The sequence below is a fragment of the Sinocyclocheilus anshuiensis genome, unplaced genomic scaffold, assembly GCF_001515605.1.
Source record: "Sinocyclocheilus anshuiensis isolate Anshui unplaced genomic scaffold, SAMN03320099.WGS_v1.1 scaffold38, whole genome shotgun sequence".
In the NCBI taxonomy this organism is placed as follows: domain Eukaryota; kingdom Metazoa; phylum Chordata; class Actinopteri; order Cypriniformes; family Cyprinidae; genus Sinocyclocheilus; species Sinocyclocheilus anshuiensis.
The window spans coordinates 1790689-1807771 of record NW_015544213.1 but is presented as its reverse complement, the minus strand read 5'-3'; the positions used below and the strand labels follow the sequence as shown (position 1 = coordinate 1807771).

The 17083-nt window shown below is 35.3% G+C and overlaps 1 protein-coding gene across 1 annotated transcript in view; it reads left to right on the top strand.

Annotated features, from left to right (window-relative positions):
- Positions 1 to 17083, top strand: part of LOC107697172 (methylmalonyl-CoA mutase, mitochondrial-like) — a 41063-nt gene that overhangs the window by 16013 nt on the left and 7967 nt on the right. Inside the window, exons 8-12 of the mRNA XM_016497838.1 lie at positions 5427 to 5542; positions 9986 to 10101; positions 13319 to 13450; positions 13546 to 13693; positions 14937 to 15104. Coding sequence (XP_016353324.1) covers positions 5427 to 5542; positions 9986 to 10101; positions 13319 to 13450; positions 13546 to 13693; positions 14937 to 15104 — 680 coding nt within the window. The remainder of the gene's footprint in view (positions 1 to 5426; positions 5543 to 9985; positions 10102 to 13318; positions 13451 to 13545; positions 13694 to 14936; positions 15105 to 17083) is intronic.

Below are 17083 nucleotides of genomic sequence, written 5' to 3'. Positions count from 1 at the left end.
AGCCTTGATGAGCATAAGAAACTCCTGTAAAAAAAACATTAAAAATTGTTCTGATCCCAAACTTTTGAACGGTAGTGTGTATATATATCGAGTAAAAATCGAGTAAAAAATTAACTAACTAATCGCATTTTTTCGCAATTTTTTCTGAAATTAAACACGATTAATCCCACCTAACATTTTAGTTTTTTTAAATATACTTTTCTATTTCAATAATTTCTCATTCAATCTTCAAATTAATGTAGAAACAACATAAAGACAGTATATTTTTTAATATTTGTTTAATGGCATCTTTTTACAACTGAAGGCAAGCATCACTAATACCAATACTTCTGATGTCTCTATGAATTTTTTCCCTTAATATTTAACTATTGACTATAGCCATTCAACATTACAATATAATTGAGAGCTATCAATTTTAACATTTATTAGACTTTAAACTAACAAATAACAATCTTCACATAAACCCATTATAATGTCATATTTACCTGTACCCTTCAGCAAGTAGGAAATATACAGAAATTGAATAAAGTTATCAAACACTAAATTAAATATAGATGAATCCTTAAAGCTACAAAAGGTATTGATTTCCTCTTGTTTCTTTTGTTCTTTGATGAACAGGCATCACAGCAGCTGGGTTATTAGGTTATTTTGGCTGCTTTAAGAGCTGCCGCTGCTGAACATGACGTGGATCTGACACGCGTCATATTTTCTCACGACTCTTTACCTTTTCTGACTCACTTAGGTCTTAAAGTCTCTACTAATGAGCTGACGAGTTGAATCGGGTGTGTTAGATGAGGGAGACAGTGCTGCTGCTCCAGGACAGTTTTGAAAACCACTGCATTTCAGAGACATGTTCTTAAATCTGACTCATATATAACAAATACTTACATGCATGCACAGTTTTAAGGCAGCTTTAATCGCCTTTTTGGTAACTTCATAACTTAACTGACGACATAACTACAACATTTCATGCTCGCAGTTTCTTTAGCGCTTTAATGTGATATTATGTAGGCTACAGCATGCTCCTTCGCATCTGTGCGTGCAACTGAAGAGCACGTGCTACGAGTATAACAGCTGACAGGACAGGAAAATTCGTTTTTACTGACATATGGCCTGGCAACATCTCACCTGACCGCAGTTCACTGTAGCTCCCTCATCACCTGTACCTTTTCCGTGCTTGATAATAAAATAATAAAAACAAGTTTTTTAATTTAAAGTAATTTCAAAACAATACATTTTTTTTCCATAGTTTAGGCCGTTGTAGCATAAACGTTTATGTGTAATAAATTATGTTGAATCAAATCAAATATTTCTTTCTAAAGCTACTTTTTGTAATATCACTTAACACAATAATGGCTTTAGATTATCTTTTGGGCATATTTTCACAGCTAAAATTAATTTGTTAATTAATTATATTAATTAATCACCAAATCATGTAATTAATTAGATTAAAAATTTTAATCGACTGACAGCCCTATATTGTAAACAGATGTGCATGTGTGTAATGCTCTGATCATCACGCATTGTTCAGCATGTCAGCCAACCCCGCAGCTGCAGGGATAATAACATTGATTGTTTTTAATTGATCATGCTGTCTGTGTAGACTAAAGGTTTTTAAGTCAGAGATCACAGAGACTGACATGATGTTTGCAGAACTTGAGTGATGCATTCACTGAAACGCAGCCCTCTTTAATGCTTTTACTGATTGATAAATACAGTTCCACTAGAGGGCAATCTTTAACATGCACCTTCATGCAACAATCATCATGCCAAATTCTTGATTGTTAAAATTGAAACACAAGATTTTCATTTTTCACACGCATGCTTATATTTCCAATCCTGAGGCTTGAGGTTTGATGTCTCTAATCGAGTGTTGCTTCACATCAGGTAATGGTTTGCAAGTGGCTCTTTTTCCAAGGAATTATGCATAATTTAAATGCCCCACAGATGGCCATTGCGCAAGTGATTTTCCTTCACGGTGAACCACCACACAGTCATCGCTTAAGACTTCAGAAGCCACTCTTATGCGTCCTTCTGAACCTTAGGTGGACAGAAAGTCCACCTTTAATAGTCCACATTAAAAATAGTTCACCTTTAAAAGTCCACATTAATAATGTTATGGATGCATCAGCTATACTTGCAATGAACAGCACATCCATCTTATAAGAGCCTAGTATCGCACAGCACTCAAGAAGTGAATGAATAATTAAAAGGAAGTGTGGTTCAAACAAAGCCTGAGACTTCTATTTTGCATTTGTTTTCTAGTTTATTACTTTATATCATCAGCATAACAATTTGAGTTAAAAGTTGAATGGAAAACGATAACATTTTCCCTTTGCTTCAATGACAACAGCACTTGAGCTAACCTACCTGAAATATTTCTAGTTCATCTTATGCCTAGGGCTGGACGATATGGCCAAAATTTATATCACGACCACAAATCAATGTATGGGAAACACTGGTAATGTATATCGAAATATCGGAAATGTGTTTAAAAATCATATCACCGTTATTGAAAAAAATTATATCGCGATACATATTGATATTGAATTATTGTCCAGCCCTACTTATGCCATGATGTTTCTGTGTTTTACATTTTTAGACTCCTTAAACTTAATTTACAGGTTTAAATTTGATTTCAAATCCAAGATGTTCAGTGTGGTTCTGAAACTCTAAACTCACAGTTAGTTTTCCAGCATTTCTGTATGACCTTCAAGACGTTCCTCTCAGGCTGTGGTAATCAGTGAATGTCACATTCTCTCTGAAGATGCGATGAACATTGTTTCGAACAGAAACTCACCCATATTGACTTCACAGCAGATGTTTGAAGCTCCCCGCATTTGTTCTGACCTCAGAAGCTCAGGGTTTTGATCTTGAGGGTCCTCGGTCCTTGTGTGCATGGCATGGGTACGTTTTAAGAGAGTAGTTTAATATGCATGAGCAGACCAGCCTGTCAATCATCTTCTGTCATTCACTTCACTTATTTTCAGGATTTTTCATTTCTTTATTTTCAGAAATAAGTTTTTAATAGAGGATAGGCCACAGACTTTATCAGGATTTGCTAGTTGCAGGTGGTATTAGGCATTCTCATTCTAGAGAGCGTTTGATTGGACAGAATTCTGTGTAGTGCAGGATGAGTCATCAATTTTTAGTCTGTTTTCCAGGACTGCATTTTAAATTTGTACACTACCGTTCAGAAGTTGGGGGTTGGTAAGATTTTGAAAAATGTTTTTGAAAGATGTCTGTTACGCTCACTAAGGCTGCTTTTACAGAATTTGATCAAAAGTATATTAGTACAGCAATATTGTGAAATATTATTACAGTTTAAAATAACTGTTTTCTACTTAAATACATTTTATAGTATAATTTATTCCTGTGTTGTCAAAGCTGAATTTTCAGCATCATTACTCCAGACTTCAGTTTCACATGATCCTTCAGAAAGCATTCTAATATGCTGATTTACTGCTCAAGAAATGTTGAGAACAGTCGTGCTGCTTATTTTTGTGGAAACGGTGATATGTTTTTTTTTCAGGATTCTTTGATGAATCGAAAGTGCACAAGAAAAAATATAGAAATAGAATTCTTTTGTAACTTTATAAATGTCTTCACTGTCACTTTTGATCAATTTAAATACTTGCTAAATAATTTCTTAAAAAAAAAACAAAAAGCTCACTGATCCCAGATTTTATCCTAGGCTTAATGTGGTGCGATATCAGTAACCAGAGCTGGGTAGATTACTTACAAATTGTAATCCGTTACTGATTCCAAATTACATGACATGAAAATTGTAGTTAGTAACGTAATCCATTGCATTACACATTTTAGGTAATGTAATCAGACTACTTTTTGATTACTTTTAGATTACTTTTGACCAAACTCATTTATCACATTGATTTAAATAGGATAGTCTTGTACCATAATGATGTAAAAATACAAAGAGTAAGAAAATATATTCCATTAATTGTAATTATCAACATGAAGTGCATTAAACATTATATTACATCAAGGTTTCCCAAACTGGGTTTTGTAAAGGAACTGCAGGGGATTCATGAATTTAATGAAAAGCTAACAATTAATTAAATCATAAAAAATATAAAATTAAAATAAATCATTTAAAAATAACAATTAAAATAAAACACTTACTAAAAAAGATTAAATATTTTACATTTGACATAACCAATGTCAGAGAAACGTGAACATTCAAATGTGATACTTAATTATTAAAACATTTATTTTAAAATCTCAGGGGTGCTTCAAGTAAATATATAAGGTGAAAGTAAGAAAAAGTTTGGGAATGTCTGCATTACGAGTAAATAAGAAATAACGTGAATTAGTGCATTTTAATGTATTTGAAAGACAAAAGCCTTCCAAAGACATAGTAATTAAATAACCAACTGAGTGATAATTCAAATAAAAATGAATTTGTTCAGTAGCTGATGCAATGTTGAAAACACTTCTTAAAACTAAAATGATTTTTGTAAATCCAGTGGTCAAATGCTGTGTCTTCCACAAAACTGGACTTTCTGAATGTATATTAGCGATAGGCTATTTTAGAAAGGAACATTTCAAAGATGAAAAAAGGAATTACGGAGAATCAATAAATTATGAATAATTTATTGCTATTGTGTGAATAATATGTAATCATGTAATCAATAAAAATAGCTGTAGTCTGATTACGAGTATTTTAAAATGTAATTTACTCCAATTACAAGTACTTAATTTTTGGAATCTGATTACGTAATCCAGATTACATGTAATCAGTTACTACCCAGCTCTGTCAGTAATTTATGAGAAAAAAATATTATAACTGTCTTTAATGGGTTTTGTACTTTTTTGTATAGTTTGTTTTAGTGTTTTGCTAATGGACCTTGAGTCTGGAACTAAAGTTGAGTGAGTGAATGAATGAATGAATAACCCAGAAAGTTAGTGTATATCTGCCAAAATGGATTTTTGTCATATTTTAGGTGCAGGGTTATTATAGTTAACGAAACGAAAATTATAAATAAATACATACATACATAAATAAAATTAGTTAATTGAAATAAAATAAATGAAACTGAAACATATATAACATAATAACTTCATCTAGTTGCCAAGGCAACATTTGTCATTTAGTGCAACATTTCATTTCATTTAACTTGACACACTAAAATAGGTAAAACTGAAATTAAAATTGATAAAAACTGCCCCCCTGATTCCTGTGTAATGATGAACATGCTGTTATATTATGGTACACTCCCTGTGAGCTCCTGTTTCTGTATGGCTGATTATCCTCGTCACATAATGAGGTGAAAGGAGCCCATTAAAGCTCTGTCCTCCGACCCGGACCTACAGGGTCATACACAGAGATCTGCAAATCTGGGATGCCCTTCATAATTTAGGCTCTCCTGCTGATGCCTTCGCACTGTCTGTCTATCTCACTGTAGGCTCCGAGGTCATCGTGGGGGTCAACAAGTACCGCCTGGAGAAAGAAGAAACTGTGGACGTGCTCGCCATCGACAACACAGCCGTGCGTAACAAGCAGATTGAAAAGCTGCACAAGGTTAGTTCTGTCCGGCGATGATTCACTGCACGGATTTTAATGTCAAGCTCCTTCATCCGTGTTGATGCGATCTGAAATAGTCACATATAGTCCCTTCTCAGTAGAGCTCTCTGTGAAGTTACCTAATCACAATCAAGGGCTTTAATTCAATCGAGTACATCAAGTGCCCCATAGAAATGGCCATAATTTTTGCTTTTGTTCAGAAAAACTGTCATCATTGTATTCATCATTGCAATACAGATCTGTGAACATTAAAGGAAATACCTTATAGAATTATATTCAGTGATGTAGGAATGATTTGAAAGTGGAGAGAACATTAAGGTATGAATCTTTTATATAGTAATTACCATTTCTCTAAAGGCTAAGGGGCAAACAGGAATTTTAATGTTTGTATCACCTAGCTAAATTGATTCCAGATGAAAAAGACCATTGTTGTTTAATGCATACAAGAAGAATCAACACCGTGTCTATTTGCTGATTTAAAGGACAGGAGGAAGATTTTGAGCTGAAATGATTGGATATAAAAGTTATTTTTATATATACTGAACAGATGTTCAGTTTTAATTTCTTTAGTTTATATTTACATTTGTATTTTTTTTCTTCATTTAGCAGAAGCAAAATAGTATAAAGGTAATTTTTCATCTTTCTGCTAGTTGTAGCCATGACAATGTGATATGTTGTTGATATTTACTTTTCACTCTAAAATCAATCTCTTTGATCTTGGGGTCAGTATGATTTTTTTTTAAATTAATACTTTTATTCAGCAAGGATGCATTTCAATTGTGAAAGAAAAAAATATTTGGTTAAAGGGGTTACAAAAGATTTCTATTTCTAGATTTCTAAACTTTCTATTCATTAAAAAAATCCTGAAAATTTTTTTTATCAAGGTTACCTCAAAAATATTAAGTTAAGTTCAATTTATTTAGAAAGTATGATAAAACAACAATGGTTGACTATTGTGCTGAACAATATCATTTAAAAGAAATCAAAGTACATAAAATAATATGACAAGACAGACAAACAAATAATCATTTTGAATAAGCCCCTTTTGGCTCATACACTATAAGTCTTCATTAAGAGATAGACTTTTAGTATTGCTTTAAAAAGTAATTGTCGCAATTGTTCTAATAGAGTTAGAACAATTGCACAATTAAGCAACTCTTTTCAACATTGATATAAGAAATGTTTCTTGAGCAGCAAATCAGCATATGTGACCCAAACCAGTCATAAGGGTCAATTTTTTGAAATTGAGATTTATACATCAGCTGAAAGCTGAATAAATAAGCTTTCCATTTATGTATGGTTTGTTAGGATAGGACAATATTTGGCCGAGATACAACTATTTGAAAATCTGGAATCTGAGGGTGCAAAAAAATCAAAATATTGAGAAAATCGCCTTTAAAGTTGTCCAAATGAAGTTCTTACTAGCAATGCATATTACTAATCAAAAATTAAGTTTTAATATATTTACAGTAGGAAATTTACACAATATCTTCATGGAACATGATCTTTACTTAATATCCTAATGATTTTTGGCATAAAAGAAAAATCTATAATTTTGACCCATACAATGTGTTTTTGGCTATTGCTACAAATATACCCAAGTGACTTAAGACTGGTTTTGTGGTCCAGGGTCACATATGAGAATGATTTCTGTCTGAAGGATCATGTGACACTGCTGAAAATTCAGCTTTGCATCACAGGGATGAATTACATTTTTAAAACGTATTCGAATAGAAAACAGCTATTCTAAATTATAATAATTTTCACAATATTTACTGTAGTTTTGATATTAAAAAAAAATATATATTTATATAAATAAAGCAGCTTTGGTGAGGATTAGAAACTTCATACCTACTTTTGAACAGTAGTGTATACATAGTACATTTTTGGTTGTCCTTTTTGTGTGAGCTATGTGAAAATACTGTCTTTTTTTGCACACAACAAGCAACACAGCAACTCAGATCAGCTGAGAAATATTAATAGCCTTAGAAATATTAAAGGGGTCATATGATGCGATTAAAATTTTTCCTTTCTCTTTGGAGTGTTACAAGCTCTTGGTGCATAAAGAAGATCTGTAAAGTTGCAAAGACTAAAGTCTCAAATCCAAAGAGATATTCTTTATAAAAGTTAAGAGTCAACCACGCCTACCTAAAACGGCTTGTTCTAACACGCCCCCCACATGTCTACGTCACAATGTGGGAAGATTTGTATAACGCCGCCCAAATGTTCACGCAAAGAAAGAAGGCGTAACTTTTATTCTCGCTGTAGTATTGTTGTTGCTGCCGCCATGTCGTGAAGGCTCTGTGTGTTTCGTTGTGAAAGTGAAACTACTTTGTTTGGCCTTCCAAAAGAGGACGATATCGCTTCGTCATGCCTGGAGCTGATCCATGCTGGTCGCTGAGGAAATACATCAACTTCGCGCTGTGGATCACCGGATCGGCTTTCACCGTGGACGAAGCGGAGTCCAGCCCGGGGTCGCCACATGTGGTTGCCGCAAACCCGCCGGCCTCCGCTCACTCAAGCCATCCTCTGCTCACTCTAGCCCACCATGTGTGACGCTGTGTTTCGTTGTGAAAGCATGCAACAAATGCCTCGTTTATAATGGGGTTTAATGTTTTTGTCTCGTCGCTCCGGCCGGGACAAGGCATCACAATATGGCAAGGGCGTAACATTTCCGTCACACGTTTCAGAAAGGCGGGGCATAGAGGAGAAACAATAATGTACAGTATGTGGAAAATAATGTGTTTTTTGAACCTTAAACCGCATAAACACATTTCATTCACAGAAAGTGCTTGAGAAACAGTGTCTCTTCCGCGGCTCGGCACGCTTTCCACTCTTTTTTTTGTCTCGAGCAAGAGACTGTATGACATTGACGTTACATGATTTGACTGATTTTTACGTAGAAAGGGCGACAGCGAACTGCATTAAAATAAATGAACATTCATGTTTTCATAACCGCTGGCCAAATTCAAAAACGAAACTAAAATTAAATCATCTTTGAGAGCAAGGGGGCCCCCTGGTGTTTCAGGGGCCCTACGCAGCTTGCGTACTTTGAGTATAGGGAGGATCGGCTCTGGTTACCCAAAACATCTTTAGTTCATAAAGTGTGTGTACTACATCTGTGGAGTGATGTTGGGTACCTTGGAAAATAATTTAGACTCTCTCATGTTGTAAAAAAGAATAGGAAATATGTTTAAAGTAAGTAATGCACTGAAAGTGAAGTGCATATAATTAAGAACAAAAGACTTGTTTACTTACCTTTTCATATTTCAATTGAATTGAATTGAATTTTATTTTGAAAAAAAGTTTAGAAGTTTTGAAAATCATTGAAGTTTAAATTATTGAATAAATTAACTTTTTTTTAAATTTTTTTTTTTACATTTAACATTATTTCCCTCCCTCTATTGCACTGCCAAAGCAGATTGTAATATAATCATTATCTGTGTTTCTGGAAGCAGATTTTCTTTTGCAAATGGTTGGCCATAAAAATGTCCTTATGTATCCGTCATGCCCTGAGTCACGGCACACTGATGTCCTGTGCTTTGATTCTAATGTCACTTAACAATTTCTCTACATTGTCCAGCTGATCGGACAGAGAGGGCAGACAGGTCAGCTAAATGTTACTGCCTGAAAAGACATTTTTTAATGAATTATTTTCCTTTTGAATGAGACAAAACCCACTGACATGACTTTACTTATATTATAAGTAGTCCTTAGGGAATATTAAATATATCTTATGACCCCTTTTATATTCTGCAAAGGAATCTGTGTTATTAGAATGGGGTTTTAGCATTATATATACACACTTATAATATTTATTAGTGTTTTGAATTTTCATTTTAATTTTAGTTTAAGTTTTAGTAATTTTGCTATGTGCTTTTGTCATTATTAGTTGTTTTGAATACATTTCTATATAGTTTCATTTTCATTTGTTTTATTTCAGTTTAGTAATTTTAGTACTTAACCGCGTTTATTATTTTTCTTTTATTATTTTTTCAGTAATTATTGTTATTTATTAATTTATTTTGGTTGTTGTTTCAATTTTTGTTTAAGGTTAAATTTTTTATGTAATAAAGATTACGTAGATGATCAGATTTTGTTTTTTAAATAACTTACATTTTTGGCACTTTATTAGCACAAGCTAGAGAAAAAGAAGGATCACAGTTCCTCTGTGTTTGGTCTTCACAATTCGATCATCCCTTTTACAGCAAGTAAAGCAGTCCAGTTGATAGTTAATAATATCTGCACTATATGCGGTGTTTTCTGAGATGGTTTTCCCCCACAATGTATTTGTATTCTCTTACATCTCCATCCACATGATTTCAGATGGACGTCGCCTGGTTGTTTATACACTGGGCTGATTCCAGGTTTTCATATGTTTGTTTGGCTCATCCAGGTTCGGTGTTTACACATCGTAATGAAGCTGTGTTTGCATTGCAGGTCAGAGAGAGCAGGGATTCAGAGGCGGCGAAGAGGTGCTTGGCTGCGATTGAACAGTGTGCTCGTACCAGAGATGGAAACCTGCTGGAGCTCGCCGTGGAGGCTGCGAGAGCCCGGTGGGTCTGGCTTCATGAAGTCCTGATGAAGCCAAAAAGCAAACACATTTACAAAAGCTTTATTCGAACCCTGAACCTTAAATAATGTTAGGGTGTAACTTATTAGCGTAAAGTATTAGTGTGTAACCTGTCTTGCATCATGGCTTGTGGAGGAAATGAACAGTGAAATTACTTTTCTAAGTGAAAACTTCTTGGCATCCACCCAAAACACCCTAGCAACCACATAGCAAAATCCTGGAAATCTCCAACAACTTTTGACTTTTGTGTGTGACTTTTGCACTGTAACAAGGCTTCAACAGAGTGAGGATCCATTTTTAGCTTTATTGAAAACATAGTAGAACAGGTAGGGTCAATCACCAGAAAACACAACAGTAAAGATGAGATAACTCGGAATCCAGGGACGGGCATGAGGTCAGGGCAGGCAGCAATAAATCAATAATCAGTTCACAATAGCAAAGAGTCCAGGGCAGGCGGCAGGCGATCACAGTATATATATATATATATATATTTATATATTTGAAGCAACAGAAAGACAAGAGCAAAGTCCAGGTGTGATTTATCTCGTCCATCAGTGCTCATGAAATCTGTACATGCTATACAGTCTGTTATATTTATGGAAGACCATTTCTGCCATGGAAAAAAAAAAGATAAATTGCAACTTTATCTTACAATTCAGACTTTTTTCTCACAATTCTGAGATATAAGAGACACAAACTCAGAATTGCAAGTAAAAAAAAGTCAGAATTGTGAGATAAAAAGTTGCAATTACCTTTTAATTTTTTTTATTCCCATGGCTGAAACATTAAAACAGTAAACTTAGAATTGTGAGAAACAAAGTCCGAATTTTGCAATTACCTTTGAGAGGGCAGACAGGTCAGCTAAATGTTACTGCCTGAAAAGACATTTTTTAATGAATTATTTTCCTTTTGAATGAGACAAAACCCACTGACATGACTTTACTTATATTATAAGTAGTCCTTAGGGAATATTAAATATATCTTATGACCCCTTTTATATTCTGCAAAGGAATCTGTGTTATTAGAATGGGGTTTTAGCATTATATATACACACTTATAATATTTATTAGTGTTTTGAATTTTCATTTTAATTTTAGTTTAAGTTTTAGTAATTTTGCTATGTGCTTTTGTCATTATTAGTTGTTTTGAATACATTTCTATATAGTTTCATTTTCATTTGTTTTATTTCAGTTTAGTAATTTTAGTACTTAACCGCGTTTATTATTTTTCTTTTATTATTTTTTCAGTAATTATTGTTATTTATTAATTTATTTTGGTTGTTGTTTCAATTTTTGTTTAAGGTTAAATTTTTTATGTAATAAAGATTACGTAGATGATCAGATTTTGTTTTTTAAATAACTTACATTTTTGGCACTTTATTAGCACAAGCTAGAGAAAAAGAAGGATCACAGTTCCTCTGTGTTTGGTCTTCACAATTCGATCATCCCTTTTACAGCAAGTAAAGCAGTCCAGTTGATAGTTAATAATATCTGCACTATATGCGGTGTTTTCTGAGATGGTTTTCCCCCACAATGTATTTGTATTCTCTTACATCTCCATCCACATGATTTCAGATGGACGTCGCCTGGTTGTTTATACACTGGGCTGATTCCAGGTTTTCATATGTTTGTTTGGCTCATCCAGGTTCGGTGTTTACACATCGTAATGAAGCTGTGTTTGCATTGCAGGTCAGAGAGAGCAGGGATTCAGAGGCGGCGAAGAGGTGCTTGGCTGCGATTGAACAGTGTGCTCGTACCAGAGATGGAAACCTGCTGGAGCTCGCCGTGGAGGCTGCGAGAGCCCGGTGGGTCTGGCTTCATGAAGTCCTGATGAAGCCAAAAAGCAAACACATTTACAAAAGCTTTATTCGAACCCTGAACCTTAAATAATGTTAGGGTGTAACTTATTAGCGTAAAGTATTAGTGTGTAACCTGTCTTGCATCATGGCTTGTGGAGGAAATGAACAGTGAAATTACTTTTCTAAGTGAAAACTTCTTGGCATCCACCCAAAACACCCTAGCAACCACATAGCAAAATCCTGGAAATCTCCAACAACTTTTGACTTTTGTGTGTGACTTTTGCACTGTAACAAGGCTTCAACAGAGTGAGGATCCATTTTTAGCTTTATTGAAAACATAGTAGAACAGGTAGGGTCAATCACCAGAAAACACAACAGTAAAGATGAGATAACTCGGAATCCAGGGACGGGCATGAGGTCAGGGCAGGCAGCAATAAATCAATAATCAGTTCACAATAGCAAAGAGTCCAGGGCAGGCGGGAGGCGATCACAGCGAGAATAAACAATCCAAAGGTAATCCACAGGTAGACAAGACACGGGAAGAAACGCTCAGAAATGCACACCGGGGCAGTACAAGACTTCACAATGAGGGAGAGTCTGAGAGCTGTATAAATAGTCCACTAATGCAGGTCAGGTGCTAGCGCAATCAGAGCCAGGTACGTGAATGGAAAATTAAGTCCGAATTGGAGTTCAATACTCAGGGGAGAGCTCCCTCTGGTGGCGAACAGGAGGCACTGTAGGAGTCTTGTTTGTGACAGAGCCCAACCCCCCTTTTTCCTCAGTTTGATGATACAGAAATTAATTTAATCTTTGTTATAACAGATCATTATAATGAATAATAAATTATTTATTTATTATTCATTAGATCATTTATTTTTTATAAGAGTTGTGAGCATGTATTATTTATTAGCTTTGGATCTAATTATTTGCATACATATTAATCTGTCAAAAAGAAACTCAGGCGATTGTGAGAAACAAAGTCCGAATTTTGCAATTACCTTTTTTTTAATTTTTTTTTTATTCTGTGGTGGAAATGGGCTTCCATAGTTTTTCCTCATGCAAACCCATGGGTTTCCAGTCCAGAAGATGCACATATATCATGTCAAGACATTTTTTGACTTTGATTTTTCCCATGTTATAAACACTCCTGCTGTTGGAAGTCCGGCTGGAGGAGCTCGAGTTAGTGCCGCGTGTCTTTTTGAAAGCTTAATACAAAGCTGGTGTTTCTCAGCGGCAGCTTGGGGGATCACATGCTTTGAACATATGGAATGTGATTTCTGACTCTTTACTGCACTGCAAACACAAATTCAATCATATAACAATCCAAACAACAATACAGGAATTGTGTTGCGTGATTTAATGTGATTATGTGTGGATTAAAGGATTCTGTTGGATTCTGTAGGTGCTCGGTGGGAGAGATCACAGATGCCATGAAATCTGTTTTCGGGGAGCACAAAGCCAGCACGCGCATGGTGAGCGGAGCGTACCGCAGTGAATTCGGCGAGCATGAGGAGATTGCACTGGCGCATAACAGGTAGGATGTATCAAAATAATACAGAAACATCATAAAAGCATTTGAAACCTCATCAGTAACTTGATGCTATCATGCTTTGTGTTCTTGTTTGTCAGAGTCGTACAGTTTAAAAAGCTTGAAGGTAGAAATCCCCGTCTGCTCGTGGCCAAAATGGGACAGGATGGTCATGATAGAGGAGCAAAGGTCATCGCCACCGGATTCGCAGACCTTGGGTTTGATGTGGATGTCGGCCCGCTTTTCCAGGTATGAAAGACACTGTCATTGTGATGGTGCATCTATACTTTCCTCTTTATGTTTAAAAGATTTTTTTGTCTGCGTTTGCGTTAAAAATATCTCTTTTCCTCTCTGAAAGTCATCCATGTGTTAAAGATGCTCAAGAAATCAGCTCATGGAGCTCAACCTTTCTCAATCGTATTTATCTCACACATTTTAGCGTCCAATGTTCCTTTAAGAGCAGAGTCTATCATCAATTAAGAGATCCTTTCTGAGCCATAGACATCAAAACATTGAATCCATGACTGAGCAGATCAAATGCATACCTCGGAGTTAAGCTCCCACTTCTCCACAGTTTTCAAAATAAGAATAATCTGGTTCTCTCATTTGTGCTCCATGAATGCTCAGCGCCATCCTGAACAAAACTGTTTCCACATCAGATTATCAGGTATAAACTGAAAAAAAAGTGTCTCTCAGACCCCAAACATAGTGTGAGGGTTAATATACGCTACTATTTAAAAGTTTTTAAAAAGAAGATTTTTAATGTGTTTGAAAGAAGTCTCTTATCCTAACAAAGGCTGCATACAGTAAAAAAAAACAGCAAAACCAGTAATATTGGGAAGTAATTTATTTCTGTAACGGCAAAGCTGAATTTTCAGCATCATTACTCCAGTGTCACATGATCCTTCAGAAATCATTTGAATATGCTGTTTTGCTACTCGAGAAACATTTCTTATTATCAGTTTTGAAAACAGTTGTGCTGCCTAATATTTTTGTGGAAATTGTGATGTAATTTTTTCAGGATTTTTCAATTAATAGAAAGTCCGAAAGAACTTTACTGTCACCTTCGATCAATTCAATGCATTTTTGCTGAATAGAAATATTAATTCACACCAAACTGATAACTATAATGATAACGGTAAAAAAATAGAATTTTAAAAATCGTTCTACATGTAAAAGAATAGAAGAGTCCACAACTATAATGATAACAGCACAGAGGAACAATATCATTGGAATCAGCTTTTATTCCAGCAATGAACAATAAAAACATGGACATCCAATCAGAATCCATCCTGCTTTAAAGAGCTCTAGCATTTAAAGTGACACATGGCAAAAGTGCAGTGTGTACTTATAATAAACAGAATGTTATTGTGCGTTCGTGTGGACACTGATATTGTTATCAATTTAGTTATTGTTCTTGATGCAAGATGGCCTTTAATGCTTGTCATTTCCCTTGGATTTTTCTGTGTGGTGTCTGTTTCCATGACGACAGACCCCACTGGAGGTCGCCCAGCAGGCTGTAGATGCAGATGTGCATTGTGTGGGCATTAGCACACTGGCAGCTGGACACAAGACCCTCGTGCCTGAACTCATCAAAGAGCTGCGTAACCTCAACCGGCCCGATATCATGGTGATCTGCGGAGGGGTCATACCACCACAGGTAACACCTGCCCCCTGATAGACAGCTGGACATATGAGCAGAGGCAGAGCTCAATTACTACCTTACTACCTACACAGGCAGAAAATCGCTCTGTGAAATCTGTCCGTTTCATAGAAAGCAGAATATGAAAATTTATGTCAAATATGTCAAAAAATTTTAGTTAGTAGATGGTGTAGTTACTTTTCCTTATAGGGTAGTTTACCCAAAAATTAACATTTTGTCAATGTTTCCTCACCCTCGTGTTGTTCTAAACCTGTAAGAATTTCTTTCTTTTGTTGATTTGAAGAACGTTGGCATCCAAAGAGTTGATGGTAGCCATTGACTTCCATAGTAATTTTTGCATGGAATTTTTACTATGGAAGTCAATGGCGAATAGCAACAGAATAAAGAAACTCACACAGGTTTGGAACAGCTTGAAGGTGAGTAAATGATAACTGATTTTTTTTTTTTTTTTTCGTTTTTGGGTGAACTGTCCCTTTAATGTCCTGATATACTCATTCAAAGTTCTTTGAAAAAAGAAGTTTGATATATGCAAGCAGCGGTTTACTGTTACCGAACACCCCGATGCCGTCCACAATGCTGAGAGCGGTGTTTAAATGAACATGTAAATATGTGTTTACAACTTCAATTTCTACTATAAAGCAGCTCTCCAGTGTGTTTATGTTTTTACTCATGTCTGACCTCGATGGACTGAACAGAAGAAATGAACTGGAGAAGATTGCCACATTAAGGAAGGCTGAGCTTCAGAAAAACACCTACCTATTATGTATAATAACCACGGACCAATGGTAGTTTGAAGGTGTTTACCAGCCGGAGTGAACTTTTCTGGAAAGTTTGCTTTGACAATGGCAAGCTGTTTCAAACTCTCGAAACGAACTCCAAACGTACTTTACTTTGGACTGATTTTGTTCGAAATGACATCACAACAGTTCATTCTTCGATTTTGCTTGAAGTATATACGTCTACACCTCAGATAGCCATGATGTTCAAAGGGAGCTGTTATCTTTGTTTTGACATGGACAATATTGAATGGACAACATTTGACATGGACAACATTGAATTTAAATGGACTGTCCAGAACCTGATCATTATGGCGTGACAGTGATGTAGATTAGACTCGACTGAACTCGAACAGTATGCATTAATTAGATTTCACCATTCACAATGTGTAAGGAAAAGATAAGAAACATCTTTTTTAGTGGCAGGAACGTCAAAGTTTTTTCTTCTATTAATCGTTAAATCTTTGAATCTCATCTCAAAAAGTCAGATTACCTTATTGTATTGATTAATAAAGCAGTAAGACATGAAAGGCCATATGTTACATTGATTTTAGCTTGATTAAGGGTTGTTGGGCACTACACACGGCATAGGCCGCTTATGACTGCAGAGCAGAGGTGGACAAAGTTCACAATTCTTATTCTATTACTTGAGTGAAAGTAGCGATACTGCTGGTCAAGTGAAAGTTGTAAAGACTTACTTTTTAAAAGTACTTAAGTACCAAAAGTACATTTCCTTTTTTATGTCAATGCACTGTTTTATTATTGTTGTATGTAAAACTTGCAATACCTTATAACTTACTTACTGTAATGTAACTTACAATACATTACACCTACTGAATACAGTCATGGCCAAAAGTTTTGGCAGTGACATACATTTTTGTTTTGCAAAGTTTGCTGATTCACTATTTGTAGATTATTTTTCCACATGTTTCTATGGTATACTGAAAAACAATGATAAGCATGTCATAAGTTTTAAAGGCTTTTATTGGCAAAAAAATATATAATGAGTCAATATTTACAGTGTTGACCCTTGTTCTTCATAACCTCTGCAATTCGCTCTGGCATGCTGGATATTAGCTTCTGGGCCAAATCCTGACTGATGGCGATCCATTCTTGCCATATTAGTTCTCGGAGTTGATCACAATTTGTGGGCTTCTGCTTGTCCACTCGCCTTTTGAGGACTGACCACAGGTTCTCTAT